Source organism: Helicoverpa zea, chromosome 13, assembly GCF_022581195.2.
Source record: "Helicoverpa zea isolate HzStark_Cry1AcR chromosome 13, ilHelZeax1.1, whole genome shotgun sequence".
NCBI classification, from domain to species: domain Eukaryota; kingdom Metazoa; phylum Arthropoda; class Insecta; order Lepidoptera; family Noctuidae; genus Helicoverpa; species Helicoverpa zea.
The window spans coordinates 7,999,555-8,013,967 of NC_061464.1; the positions used below are offsets into that span (position 1 = coordinate 7,999,555).

Sequence of the window (14,413 nt, forward strand, 5' to 3'; positions counted from 1 at the left end):
ACGTAGGTGGTCCTGGTCATATTAGACTAAAATAAAAACGTGGGGCCCATTAACTATTGCTGTAGTACTTTCTTCTAGAGGTAAAATAGGTGTAGATTCCATCGACTTACTATAATCGTAACTGGAGATTTTGACAATCAATCATTAATAATAGAAAATACACATACCTTTCATTAGTTTTCTCTTTATAACGATCCGAAACCGCAACAAAATATTTAAGTACTTTTACGAGTGTTTGTTCTTGACAACTCACAGAAATGACAGATAGTCTATGGATGAACACCGTTACCAGTCGGTAACGTAAACTACCCAATAAAAAAAAAAACAAAACTATGATCAAATCAGAATAAAAGGACCCCCCTTTTTTTTCCGACGTTAAAAATCATCAAATGACCCCTCCCGCTGTGGGTTAGCAGCGGTGAGGGAGTGTCAGACTCTTACTGACTAAAAACCGTCGTGTTCCGTCATAAGCCTTTTATGTACCAGGGCCGCGGTATCTCTTTCGAACAACCCGCAGCCCCGGCAGGCCTTGGCCCTGCTGGGCCCCGCTGGGGTTGCTGACATCTCTTTGAGGAGCGCGTGGAACAACGCGCGCCGTCGACACGGGTCTGTCGTCTAAGTAGACAGAGGGACGATGAGCCACCCGAACTCACCGCCCACAGACCCACGCCTACGGTGGCCGGGAGTCATCGCGCGACACCCGGCGCCCATGGTGTCTACCTGGTCCAGCGCGACGGCCGGGATGAGAGGTGCGAACTCTCTGGCGTTCCGCCTCCTCCTTCTCGAGCATGACCGCTTCGCAGAAGGAGGCGACGGCATCCCATTCCCTCTCGCCCCGGACCATGGCCTGAACCAGGGCCGGACGCGAGAGGTCGCCGCCGCCCAAAGCCTCGACGAGGACCCGGCGGTGCCCTTCCCATGCGGGGCACACCTGGACTGTGTGGTCCACCGTGTCCTCGGGGCTGTCCGCACAATGGTGACACCCGAGCCACTCCTCAAAGAGGGGACTTACCGCCACGATGGTGGCGTGCCCTGCACTGGGTTGCGACAGTCGCTCCCTCCAGGCCACCATGAGATCGCGCCGGAGCTCCGCCCGCTGCGCGACAACTTGCCGCGGCAGTGGGGTTTCTCCCCGGCGCTTGGCTATCACCCTTTGGGGCACGTTCAGGTAGTGTACAGCCCATACCGGGGCCCCGTAAAGGGCCATGGACCGCATGACCCCCGCGTAGAGTTGTGGTGTGGTCTATGATCACGTAGTGATTAGTTAGTATTGATAATGTTAAGATAAGTAGACGATAGGAATGCCTCGTACAGAATAAGATATTTAATAAGATAGTAATTAGTTAAGATAAGCACGTAGCTTTTCCTTTGTATAAATAGCGGTATAGTAGGTAATAGTAATAGTAGGTATTGGTTGCCTTGACTATACCTAGACATGTAGTTCTGTTGTTTTATTAACACGTCTACCCTCATCAACACCTAAGGACCCTGCCTGTCGGAAGGTTGGCAAGCCCAACATCACATGGCGACCCTGCCATTTGAACGGACCCTGCCATTCGAACGGACCCTGCCATTCGAACGGATCTTGTGATTCGAGCAGACCCTGCGAGACCCTGCGAGACCCTGCGAGAGCGGTTGGACAATATCGAAACGCCATGGGAAGCACGACGTCCAAAGAAGAAGTAATAGTAGCCCAGACGGCAGCAGGAGGATCAAATGTCGCGACGGTGACGAAGGAACAATTAGCAACAACCAACACGGTGCTGTTTTTTATAGCCACTTGTTTTGCGCTTATGATCATTGGCGTGGTATTCTGGTTATATAGAAGATGTCACCAGAACTGGATTGAAGAGAAAATACGACAGAGGGAGATGCAAAAAGTAGTGCAGACGGCCTAAGGAGCATACGGAGCGACAGGAAGATCTGAAGTAAGTGTTTAAATATGTACTAAGTGTTGTGACAATGTTGTGGTTTATTGTGAATTAGAGACAATAAGTTTTTGTTCAAATGGAAGTAGAGTTAACAACGTTATTTTTACAGTTAAAATTATTAAGAGAAGCTATTGTTAAATTAGGTCCCAGTAGGCGACAGGGACAAAACTTTGATAAAAAGATAAGTGAAGCAAAAGCCCTTTATAGTAAATTTAAATGTATAATTGAAGGAACGAGCAAAGAAAAATGTTCAGAGGAATTAGTGCAATTAGTGAGTAACATAGAAAGTTTGTACAAAAATACTATTAAGTTTGAGAGCGAGGTCAGTAACGAACAGAAAATGGCGGCAGAAAAGTTTTCGTTGAAAACGGCGGTTAGCTTACTACCGAAAATGAATGGAGATGAACAAGTTACTCAAGATTTAATTGATGCTATAGGATTATATAGTTCTATGTTAGAAGGGACCGATAGTGTTCTTTTGATTAAGTTTGTGCTAACTACACGGCTTACCCAGGGTGCTAGGATTCGGTTGTCACCTACTTACGCGTCGGTAGACAGTCTTTTGGCAGATATGAAGAAACATCTTCTTACAGTAAAATCTGACGTTGCAATACAAGCTAAGTTAACACGCACTAGGCAAGATAATAAATCAATTGCAGACTTTGGAGCAGAAATAGAAAGGCTGATGACTGATTTGACTATTTCTCAGGCGGGAGAAGATTCGGAAGCTTATAAAATATTACAACCATTTAACGAAAAATATGCAATTAGGAAGTTTGCAGACGGTCTTCGTAATCAACGTCTTGGTACGATCATTACGGCACGGAATTTAACATCCTTAAAAGATGCTATTAGGGTAGCAGAGGACGAGAATTGTGCTTCATCGTCACAAGTCATGACGTACCAACGCTAGCCCTCAAGGAGTAGTTTTTCTACATTCAATAGAGGTCGTGGAGATAGTGTTAGGAGACATTCTGTAAGAAATTCGTACACGCAGAGTACGCGCAAAAATGTCAACATGGGGCATAACGGTGGAATGCGCGGTCGCAGCAATAATGCTTATCGAGGACGGCAGACTCAGCAAGGTAGAAGGCGTGTAGCATACTTTTCGCACGTGCGGAGCGATAATGATTCATTGTCAATGTCACGAAGTAGCGAAGGTGGATAGTTGAATGAAACGCAGTTTTTTCGAGTCTAAGCATATTTTAGCTTACGATAGTATTAACTGGGTTAATTTAGTAATAAATAGTATACATAGCGAATGGTTAATAGATACGGGTGCGTCGATATCAGCCGTAAAAAATATTTTTTTAAGGGATAACGCTTTGAACTGTAAGATAGTTAAGGATGAGTTAGTGATTAATGGTGTAGGAGGTAGTTTACGAGCTATAGGTTATGTACATTTAAAGTTGGAACACAGACAGTGTGCATTCGTGCATAAGTTTTATATATTTGATGATTTGCCTTGTAAGTCAGTTGGCATATTGGGACAGGATTTCTTGCAGAAGTATGGAGGTATTATAGATTTTTCGACGAACAGATTGACTCTTAAAAGTCATGCTAGACAGTTGGTTTCGATGCCACTAAGGACCTATGCTTTCTTATTAACTATACCTCCGCGTTGTGAAGTAGTAAGGTATTTTCCTGTTAATAGAGCAGAAGATTGTGTAGTGATTAGGAAAGAATTACGCAAAGGAGTTTTTTTTAGCTAGTGTGATGGCTAGGCCTAGGAATGGGATGATACCCATTAGAATTTTAAATACAACCTCTGAGGAAGTTATGTGTAGCATGTCGAATGTAGAAGTTTTCCCATTAAGTAATTTCGATTGTTGTAATTTTGTAAAACCTGAAAAGGACGTTGAGCGTGTAAAGAAAATATTTTCTTTACTTAAACTTGACTATTTGAGGTCCGAGGAGAGGTTGTCAGTTGAGCAAATATGCGCGAAATATCCAGATATTTTCCATATTCCAGGAGATAAATTAGCTATCACGAATGTATAAGCAGTCGATACGATTAAAAGACAATGTTACTCCAGTTTATAGGAAACAGTATAGGATACCGTATATGCAGAAAAAGGAAGTTGATAGACAGGTACAGGAGATGCTAGAGAATGGTATTATTGAAGAATCAGTTAGTGAGTGGTCTAGTCCTGTATTGATAGTTCCTAAAAAAGCGGATCGTAGTGGTGAGAAAAAATGGCGTGTAGTGATAGATTACAGACAGTTGAATGAAAAAATTCAGGACGATAAATTTCCATTACCGAATATAAATGAAATCTCGGATTCGATGTCAGGAGCTGTTTACTTTAGTCATTGTGATTTATCTCAATCGTATTATCAGTGTAGTTTAGATGAAGATAGTCGGAAGTATACGGCTTTTACTACGGATAAAGGTCAGTATCAAATGTGCAGGTTACCTATGGGATTAAAAATAAGTCCAAGTGCGTTTAGCAGGTTAATGACTGTAGCCATGTCTGGATTGAATTATGACAAATGTCTGGTATATTTAGATGACCTTGTAGTGTTCGGAAGGAATTTAGAAGAGCATAATCGGAACCTTATGTCAGTTTTTTCTCGACTAAGAGAAGTAAATCTTAAACTTAATCCAACAGTGTGAATTTTTGAAAAAACAAATACTTTATTTAGGGCACGTAATTTCATCAGAAGGTATTTCACCAGATCCAGAAAAGGTCATAGTAATTAAAAATTATCCGCGTCCAACAAATAGTGAGGAAGTCAAGCGTTTTGTAGCATTTGCAAATTATTATAGGAAATTCATTCCTAACTTTGCTAGAATAGTTATTCCAATGACTAAGTTGTGTAAAAAGAATATGGTGTTTCAGTGGACCGAACAATGTGAGGAATCATTTTTATTATTAAAACAAGCATTGATGAATCCTCCAGTATTAGATTATCCAAATTTTTCTGATAAAAATACTTTTATATTGCAGACAGAAAGTTCAGGTTTTGCTATAGGTAGTGTCTTGTGCAATGGGAATGGAAAACCTGTTGCATATGCTAGTAGATCTTTGAATAAGAGTGAGTTAAACTATCCTATAATAGAGAAAGAATTGCTGGCTATAGTTTGGTCAGTTAAGTATTTTAGACCATATTTATATGGGAGAAAGTTCGTTGTAAAAACTGATCACAAACCACTTTTGTATTTGTTTCACATGACAGATCCTTCCAGTAGGTTGACTAAATTTCGATTGTGTTTAGAAGAATACGACTTTGAGGTCGAATATGTGAAAGGAAAGGAAAATGTATTAGCCGATGCTTTATCCAGAATAGTTATTTCAAGTGAAGAGTTAAAGAGCATGCATGAAAAAACTATATCTGTAATGACCAGAGCACAGTGCAAACAGTTAAAAAACTCGGATATTCGTAAGACAGACTCTGCGGTTAATAGGACTGATCGATCACCCTAGGATCGTAGAAGTTCTTAAAAAACAAGGAAATGATATAGAAGTACTTCAGGTAGGTGTAGATAAGTGGGAAAAGTTGTTACGTAACAAGAAGAATGATTGTAAAACGATATTTGCAAAGTCGCGTAATTTAATGTATATGCCAGAAAACTCGAGTATTTATATAAACTATGAATCTTTATCGGCATCATCGCGAGACGAGTTGTCGAAAGACATAGTCACATTTTGTGTGGAAAATGGAATAAAAGAAGTAGTTATTTTAAAAAATTGTTATAACAAAGAGATGATAGAAAGACTGGCAAAATATTTTAAAGAGAATAGTAAATCGATATGTGGAGATTTTAAAGTTTGTGTAGTAACGGGTGTACGAAGAGTGGAAGATATAGATGAAAGAAAGATCGTTATGAATGATTTTCATATTTTACCCACGAGTGGACATGCTGGAATACGTAGGATGGTGAACAATATAAAAAAGTATTATTATTGGCCATCTATAGAAAAAGATATCGGAGAGTATGTGCGGAAATGTGATAAATGTCAGAAACAAAAGTATCAGAAAAATATTAGGGAACCAATGACCATAACAACCACAGCATCATCAGCTTTTGAAAAGATTTATTTAGATGTAGTAGGACCTTTTGATAGGGACGAATATGGGAATGTGTACATATTGACGTTGCAGTGTGAACTTACTAAGTTCGTTGAAGCCTATCCATTAAAAAACAAGTCGGCAAATGAAGTAGCAAGAGTTTTAGCAGAAAATTTTATTTTAAGATATGGAATACCAGAAGGCATTGCGACAGATAGGGGTTCTGAATTTATTTCAAAAGTTATGGTAGAATTATGTAGTATCTTGGGAATCAGGAAAACAACATCAACAGCGTATCATCACGAAAGTATAGGATCGTTAGAAAACGTTCATAAAACTTTAGGTGCATATTTGAGAATACAAACAAATAACAGTACAACATCATGGAGTTCTTGGATTCCGTATTGGTGTTTTTCATATAATACAAGAGTTAATACCGTAACCAAGTATACACCTTATGAATTAGTTTTCGGAAAGATATGCAGATTACCAAGTAATCAACAAGGAGCAAGTGTTGAACCATTGTATAATTTTGATAATTACCCTTTAGAATTTAAGTATCGATTACAAAGAGCTCAAGCTGATGCTAAACAAAATTTAGTAGCTAGTAAAATATTGAGGAAAGAGTGTTATGATAGAAATATAAATCCAATAACTTATAAAGAAGGTGATTTGGTGTTAATTAAAAATGAAACGGGTACCAAATTAGATTGTGTATATGACGGACCGTTTGTGGTTGTCAAGGATGAATCATCAAATGTTGTAATTAAGGATAAGTCGAATGTAGATAAAGTAGTGCATAAAAATAGGACTAAGTTATATTGTAAAAGGTGAAAAAAAAAAAGTATGCATTTATTTTTATTTTTTTTCCTTTGGAAGGGTGATGTGGTGTGGTCTATGATCACGTAGTGATTAGTTAGTATTGATAATGTTATGATAAGTAGACGATAGGAATGCCTCGTACAGAATAAGATATTTAATAAGATAGTAATTAGTTAAGATAAGCACGTAGCTTTTCCTTTGTATAAATAGCGTAGTATATTCAATAAAGGGGTGCACTTCTTAGTAGGTATTGGTTGCCTTGACTATACCTAGACATGTAGTTCTGTTGTTTTATTAACACGTCTACCCTCATCAACACCTAAGGACCCTGCCTGTCGGAAGGTTGGCAAGCCCAACATCACAGAGTTTACGGCAGGGGGCGTTTGGGCCGCCCAGGTTGGGCAGCCGCTTGAATGCAGCACCTGCCTTCTCCAGTTTGGGGCCCAAACGTCGGAAGTGCTCGACGAAGTTCCACCGGCCGTCGAGGACGAGTCCCAGGTACTTCATCGCCCTCTCGACGCCGATGGTAACTCCCCCCACCGTGACTTGGGAGCCTGAAGGTGGCGCGTTCCGAAGCCCATGAAAGCACATGGCCTCGGATTTGTGCAAGGCCAGCTCCAGTCCCAGCAGCTGGATCCTCTCGATGAAAATCGCAACCCCGCGCGTCATTATGTCGGCCGCCTCCTGGTGCGACCTCCCTTGTGCCAGAACCAGCGTGTCGTCAGCGTAGCAGACCACGCTGACGCCGCTGGGGAGGTCGGCGCGCAGCACCCAGTCGTAGCCGATGTTCCACAAGAGCGGCCCCAGAACCGACCCCTACGGAACACCGCACGACATCTCTCGCCGGTTCTATTCCCCGTTGTGACCAGGGTAAATGATGGACCTATCCGACAGATAGGCCGGCACCCGGTGATACCGGAGTGCCTCCCTAATGCAACTCCAGGGAAGGGTGTTGAAGGCGTTGGCGATGTCAAGAGATACCGCCAAGACGACCCCCCCCTCCGTGACACAGCATCCCCCGTCGTGAGAGCTCTCACGCGCATGATGGCGTCCACCGTTGAGCGCCCCTTGCGGAAACCGAACTGGTGGTCCGCAAGGTCCGGCCCTATCCCCCCAAGGTGCGCGACGAGGCGGTGTGCGACAACTCGCTCAAAGAGCTTGCCCACCTCGTCGAGCAGCACGATTGGCCGGTATGCGGACGGAGAGTCCGCAGGGCGCCCCGGCTTCCGTATGAGGACCAGTTTCCCTGTCTTCCAACGAAGTGGGAACTGGCCCCTCTCCAAGCATGCGCTGAGAAGCCCCCTAAGTCGAGGCCCGAGAGCCTCAAGGGCCAGGACCCAGGCCTTGCCAGGCAGGCCGTCAGGCCCTGGGGCGGTGTTTTTGGCTTTCAGCCTAGCCACCGCCACTCTCAGGTCCACCCCAGTCACCTCGGGGACATCGTCGTCCTCGGAAGTGTGGTCCGTCGCCGTCGTTGACACCGCGGGTTGCAGAGACATGGGCGGGGGAGAGTGTTCCCCGCGCGAAGGGAACAGAGCGCTCACCACCTCCTCCACCAGCTGAGGCCGAAGACTCTGGGTCAGCGGGGGGGCCCATGGGCGGAGCTTGCCCCGCACCATTTTGTACGGGCGCCCCCACGGGTCCCTGTCCAGAGACCCCAGCAGGTCCGCATTGGCCACCTCCTTGGCCTGGATGATGGCCAATTGGAGGGCGGTCTTCGCAGCTCTGTATTCCTCGTACAGCTCTGCTTCCCTGGCTTCTGCATCCGGAGGGCGGATGCGCAGCCTGATGTGTCTGGTGTACAGGTGCCTCGCAGCGACGCACGCCTCTCGAAGGGCGGCGATCTCGCAAGACCACCAGTACACCTGGCGTCGGGCGCGTCCTGGCGGGGCTCGGGGCATGACCACGTCACAAATCTCGGACATGGTCTCCCGGAACCACTCCGCCTCGTCGTTGATGTCGGCGGGCCTGTCCGGTGATGACACCCAGGCCTGCACGACTGAGGCTTCCAGGAGAAGCTCCCGGTCAAGGTGCCTCAGCGCCCAACGTGGACCACTCGGGGTCTGCAGGACCGGCGCGCTAGGGTTCTGGGCGGAGACGTCAAACCGGATGTACCGGTGATCGGAGTAGGTCTCCACCCTCTCCTCCACGCGCCAGTCAAAGACACGCGGCAGCAGAGTGGGGCTGGCGAACGAGATGTCCACCACTGACTCGCCCCGCATCCGTACACACGTGGGGACAGAACCCCGATTGAGGACGACCAGGCCTGCTTCCAGCGCCCAGTCCTCCACCATCCTACCCCGTGCATCTGTGCGTCGGGAACCCCAGGCCAAGTTCTTGGCGTTGAAGTCCCCTAACACTATCACGGGGAGGGAGTAACTTCCGACGACGACGGACAACTCCAGGAGGGAGTTGTGGAACTCGGCGAGAGTTCGGCTCGGGGAGAAGTACACCCCCACGACGACTATCTCCCCGAACCGTGCTGCGACGCAACCCCTTCCACTCTTCACCCCTTCGAGGGAAGGAGTACCAGCGGCGGCCGACGATATGATGGTCACTGAGCCGCTAAAGTCCTTAACCCAGTCATCCCTGGGAAGGACAAAGTACGGCTCAGCGACCACGGCGATGTTGATCGACCACTGCGCCATGCTTTGGAGCAACAGATCCTGGGCACGGGCGCAGTGGTTGATGTTCGCCTGGAGGAAGCGTAATGGAGCCAGACTAGCACTCCATCACGTCTTCCTCCTCTTCAGACGCAGAGACGACAGCAGCAGTGGCGACGGCGGCGTCGACAGCGGCGGCAGCGTTGGAGGCGGCGGCGGCCGCAGGAGCTGTGGTGGTGGCCACTGCGGAGGTGGTGGCGGTGGCGGCGACGGACGGCCGGCCCTTGCCCTTACCCTTGGTCTTGGCGGGTGGGGCACAGGACTTGCTCCCTGCCCGGTGTTCGGCCGGCTTGCCAGCAGCCGCGCATGCAATGCAGTGCGGCGCGGCATTACAAGACACGGCCTTGTGTCCGGGCTGACCGCAGCGGAAGCAGAGGGCGCTGCGGTCGACCTCCGAGGTGCAACGAACACCTACATGATGCCCGACGTGGCATCGGAAGCACCTCAGGGGTCTAGGGTCCAGCAACTTGACCTGTGCCGACACCCAACCAACCAGCAACCTACGGCCGTCGACTATGGTCTTGGCCGCCGCCACGGGGCAGTTCACCGTAACGGTGCACGTGCCCCTGAAGTCAGGACGTATGGTGCCCGCCTTAACTTCGCCGGCGGAACACCCACCCGTCCTAGCGACGGCGGCCACCACCTCCTCCGCAGTAACTGAGTCGTCCAGGCCCATGATGCGCAGATCCGCGCACTTATAGGGCCTGGAGACTCGGGCATCATCCGCATTTATGGACGCCCTGAGCCTCTCGGCTAGGGCGTCCGCGGCGGGCCCACTGGCCGCTCCTGGGACCTCCAGCATTCGGGCGCCCGTTGCGGTCACCCTGAGCCGGAGGCCGGAGGTGATACCCAACTCTTGCAGGTTCACCGCCTCCTTTGCTTGGGCGAGCACGTCGCGGTACGACACGCCCCTTTTGACCGCGTCCGGCTGTAGTGTGACTACTACAGCCGCGGTCTTGGGGGCACGGAGTTGCGCCGCGGCGGCTCGCTGTCTGCGCCGCTGTTTTTGGGCCTTCTTTTTGGCCGCTTTGGCCGCCCTCCGTCTCTTTTTCTTTACCCCCACCACCTGCCACTCAGACTCAGTGGCAGTGGTAGGGGCCGCAGACGGTGTCAGCTTCGGAGGGCGTTTCGCCACTGGTGCCGACGACGGAACCGGTGCTGATGTCGGCACCGGGGCCCTCTGCGCCTGGACCGCTGTTGCGGCCTTGGGCTTTGGCTGGGCGGCCGCCTTCTTGGGCGGCCCGCTCGGCGCCGCTACAGGTGGCTTGTTCGGCGGTCCCCTTCTGGGCGGGGGTGCCGCTGCAGCCGCAGCCGCATAAGAGGCACTTTGGGCCGCTGGGGGCTTCGGCGCCGCGAGGCCGTAGGACCCTGCCCTCCAGGACGGAGAAGCGGGCCTGGAAGGCCGCCATCTCCTGCCGAACCAGGGTCAGGACCTGGCTCTCCTCCGGGGAGGACTGCGGCCGCTGCGAAGTGGTCCCGCTGCGTTCGGCCTCCTGCTCTCTCATCTTTCTCAGGTCCGCCCGTAGACTCCTGTTCTCCTCCAGGAGCGAGTTCAGGGCGGCCGTGAGACGAGCCACTTCCTCTTTCAGCTTGGCCAGATCGCTCTTTGGAGCCTGGCCGAAGCTTGCTTCGGCTGCCGCAATGATTGTGACCGAGGCCGAGTCAATCGCCCTTTGTTTGTTGGCCTTGAGGCGCTTTTGGGACACGCCCTTGAACACGGCCGCCACCGTCTTAGCGAAATTAGCCCTCCGCTCCTGGTCAGAGCCGACGGCCGCCGAGTCCTCCTCGGAGGAGCTCTGTTGAGCTGCTCCTCCCTTGTCCTTGGGCGCCTCAGCCTCCTCCCCTTCTCCGGTCTCCGGTCGGCCTTTTTGGCCGGTGCCCCGCGGCCACCGGAGGAAGACCCCAAGTCGTCCTTCTTCCTCTTTAGGAAGGCATCGACTCGGTGGTCCTTCTTGCTTTGGGGGACCCTGAGGTCTCCCGCCGCTCCATCGCTGGATGCGGACTCGGAGTCCGAGTCCTCATCCCACTCCCTTAGTTCGTCGTTGTTTTTGTTTGTGTTTGTGTTTTTTCCAGAATCCATTTAGTTCCCACGATCATGAGAGCAACTGTTCGTCCACCCCGGCAGTGGCCTCATACCGGGGCAAGCCTACATACTGTTGGGGGCGGCTGGCCCCAACAGGGGGGAGCGCTAACGACCGTGTCCCCCACGGCCATTCATCCCCTCGCCGCGCTCCCAAAACTTGGGATTGGGTGGTTTTTTATCTAAGAGGTGTCCTTCCTCTGGGCCGGGCGATCAAGCCAAGCCCTCGGCGGCGGCATTATACATGCCTCCGTCTGCTGTCCAGCCATCCCGGCTCAGCAACGAAGAGCAAACGAGCACCGCTTTAGTGCGCCTGCACCTCCGCGGGTATGGCCGCATCCTTGCCATGTCCACAAACGTCGACTGGTCAGGAGCGGCCCCTCCCTGGGTCCCTCTTTGTCTGGCCTCTCCCCTGAACCTTTCCGGCATGAGTATCTCTACCGGCAGAGCTTCAGGATCATTGAGGCACGCAAGCCCCACCACGACGACAACGTGGGGACCCCCTCGGTGGGGAAAAGGACCCCCCTTTATTCTGATTTGATCATGTCTCCCAGCTGCCCATCTCTCCCCTACCTCCTGTTATATCGAAATAACCCCTGTTACCAATATAAAATTAAATTGCTGAGTTTCCCATTGCATTGACGTCAATGCAATAGGAAACCGATGTTATTTTAATTAGCGATAATAATATTTCTTCAGTTTTGGATTGGACTTCCGTCGGGCAACTTTCTTTCTATTTTCTGATTGATTCTAATTATTTTTCAATACATTTTTATTTTAGCCAATTAAATAGTTTTTTTAAAAAACCATTTTCCGACTCACTCCGTAACAGTGGTGTCAGAAGTGGGATACCAGTGTTGATATCGCCGTAATCGTTCCACTGGTATTCCATAACGGGTCGTGTGTGTCCTGAAAACTGAAAAAGTTATCGTGTGTGAACTTCACGTTGCCGACGAGATAATCCAGCTCCGGGGTGTCTATATTTTCTCTAAGTGAAATCACACCTCGACAAACTCAGTGCCATCTCCAAAGACGAGTCGCGACAGTAAGCCTTACGAGTGTCCTGCGTAAGCCTGCCGATCGTCCCGAATTTCCAAATTCCATCTCCCAGAGCTCAATATACGCGAGCTCTGTCACCTTGATATCGCCGCAAGGAGCCGGTGATCGCCCTTGCCGCCCTGCCACGCGGAGCTGCCGCGTGGTGCTGCCACGTGTACGCGTTGTGCACGCGCGTGTGCCGTACATCGCCACCCCGCTGTTCCTGACGTTCCTGCTGCTGCTGGCCGCGAGTTATCGCGCCGCAGTCCTCCTGTTCCAGTAATCGTGCTAATTCAGTGCCAGAAAATGCGTATCGAATTCTTCGTGTTCCTGTGTCTGTGAGTAGAACATATTATTTTGCTGTTATAGCTACAATATTCTTAATTCTTATTAGGTATTTTTATTACCTAGGATATCACATATCGTAACCCTTATTCTATCATAATTATACGTGCTACTCGTCTACCTTTATAGTTTCCTTTCAAGTTCATAATGTCTACGGAAACAGCCGAAAATTCCTCTTCTAAGAAAATGTCGTTGAGCGAACAGTTTCCCATCAAGGTGCTCTGTGATTTTATTAGCCCTTATAAGGGAGAGCGCGAAACTCTTACCGCCTTTCTCACCAACTGCCAAAATGCCTTAGATTTAGCATCACCAAGTCAAATAGTTTTATTAAATAAATATATTCTATCACGCCTTGAAGGTAAAGCTCAGATTGCGTGCTCTAATAAAATATTTTCGGATTTTAATCAGTTGAAATGTTTTCTTAAGCAAAATTTCGGTGAGAGGAAGCATTATAATCATTTGTTGCTAGACTTACAATCGTGCAGGCAAACAACAAACGAAACTGTTGCGCAATTTGCCCTGCGTGTAGAAAGCTGCCTCACCGATCTTCAATCAGAAATTTATAATTCTGAATCCCTAAAGAAGGACATATCCGGTCGCATCGCTATGACCGAAGATTTGGCATTATTTACTTTTAGTTTAGGATTCAATCCACGACTGAGTAATAATGTCAGATGTAGAAACCCAAAATCACTTAATGATGCTATCAACGTGGCTCTCGAGGAGGAAAAGATACAAAACCTCCTGTATAAAACATCTATTAAACCTAAATGTAGGATCTGTGGTAAACCCGGGCACTCGGATGCTGAATGCCGGGAGAAACAAAAGCGCACAGGTCCACCATTTACTCCTTCGGGGCCTCAACCATCAACATCATTTTATAACTCGGGGTCTCAACTTTTCTGCAAATATTGCAAAAACAGAGGTCACGATATTACTCAATGCCGCAAAAGAAAATATAATAGCGAACGGCGTAATACGTTTAATTCCGAGAATCGCGACCGTCCAGCTGCGATGCATCATGTTACATTCGAGCCGCCGATATCATCGGCGCCGTCACCGACACCTTATTATGTTCCTTGTGAGAACGGCGACGACCCTGAAAACTCTTTTAACTAACACCACGGATTACGAAAATGTGCCGTCGTTATCCGGATAATTTAGGCACTCGTACCTTTATAAATAAATCGCATAAAAACGATATCTCATCTCAACACGCTCTCTCGAGAGTCCCTGAATCGTTGAGTCAAAAACATATTTCATCTCAGCATGCTCCAAAGAGAGTCCCTGTTTCGCTGAGTCATTCTACTATTTCATCTCGACATGCTCCTCCGAGAGTCCCTGTTTCGTCGAGTCCAAATTCTATTTCATCTCAGCATGCTCCAAAGAGAGTCCCTGTTTCGCTGAGTCGTTCTGATATTTCATCTCGACATGCTCCTCCGCGAGTCCCTGTTTCGTCGAGTCCAAATCCTATTTCATCTCAGCACGCTCCAAAGAGAGTCCCTGTTTCGCTGAGTCGTTAC

General features: G+C 48.4%; 1 protein-coding gene across 1 annotated transcript; it reads right to left on the minus strand.

Moving 5' to 3' along the window:
* Positions 1 to 1,429: 1,429 nt before the first annotated feature.
* On the minus strand, positions 1,430 to 10,253 carry LOC124636062. The gene is made up of 2 exons (XM_047172016.1): positions 9,667 to 10,253; positions 1,430 to 1,763 (listed from the first exon to the last, which is right to left on the minus strand). Exons 1-2 carry the CDS (start codon positions 10,227 to 10,229, stop codon positions 1,430 to 1,432), a joined length of 897 nt encoding a protein of 298 aa, XP_047027972.1. The 5' UTR covers positions 10,230 to 10,253.
* Between the last annotated feature and the right edge of the window lie 4,160 nt (positions 10,254 to 14,413).

Bases quoted from the DNA above. Each gene is read 5' to 3' on its own strand.
- LOC124636062 (XM_047172016.1), bottom strand. From the start codon at position 10,229: ATGCTGGAGGTCCCAGGAGCGGCCAGTGGGCCCGCCGCGGACGCCCTA. The intron at 1,764-9,666 runs CAAGGGTAAGGG...TATAAAAAACAG, and splicing joins TGTGCCCCACCCGCCAAGAC to CACCGTGTTGGTTGTTGCTA.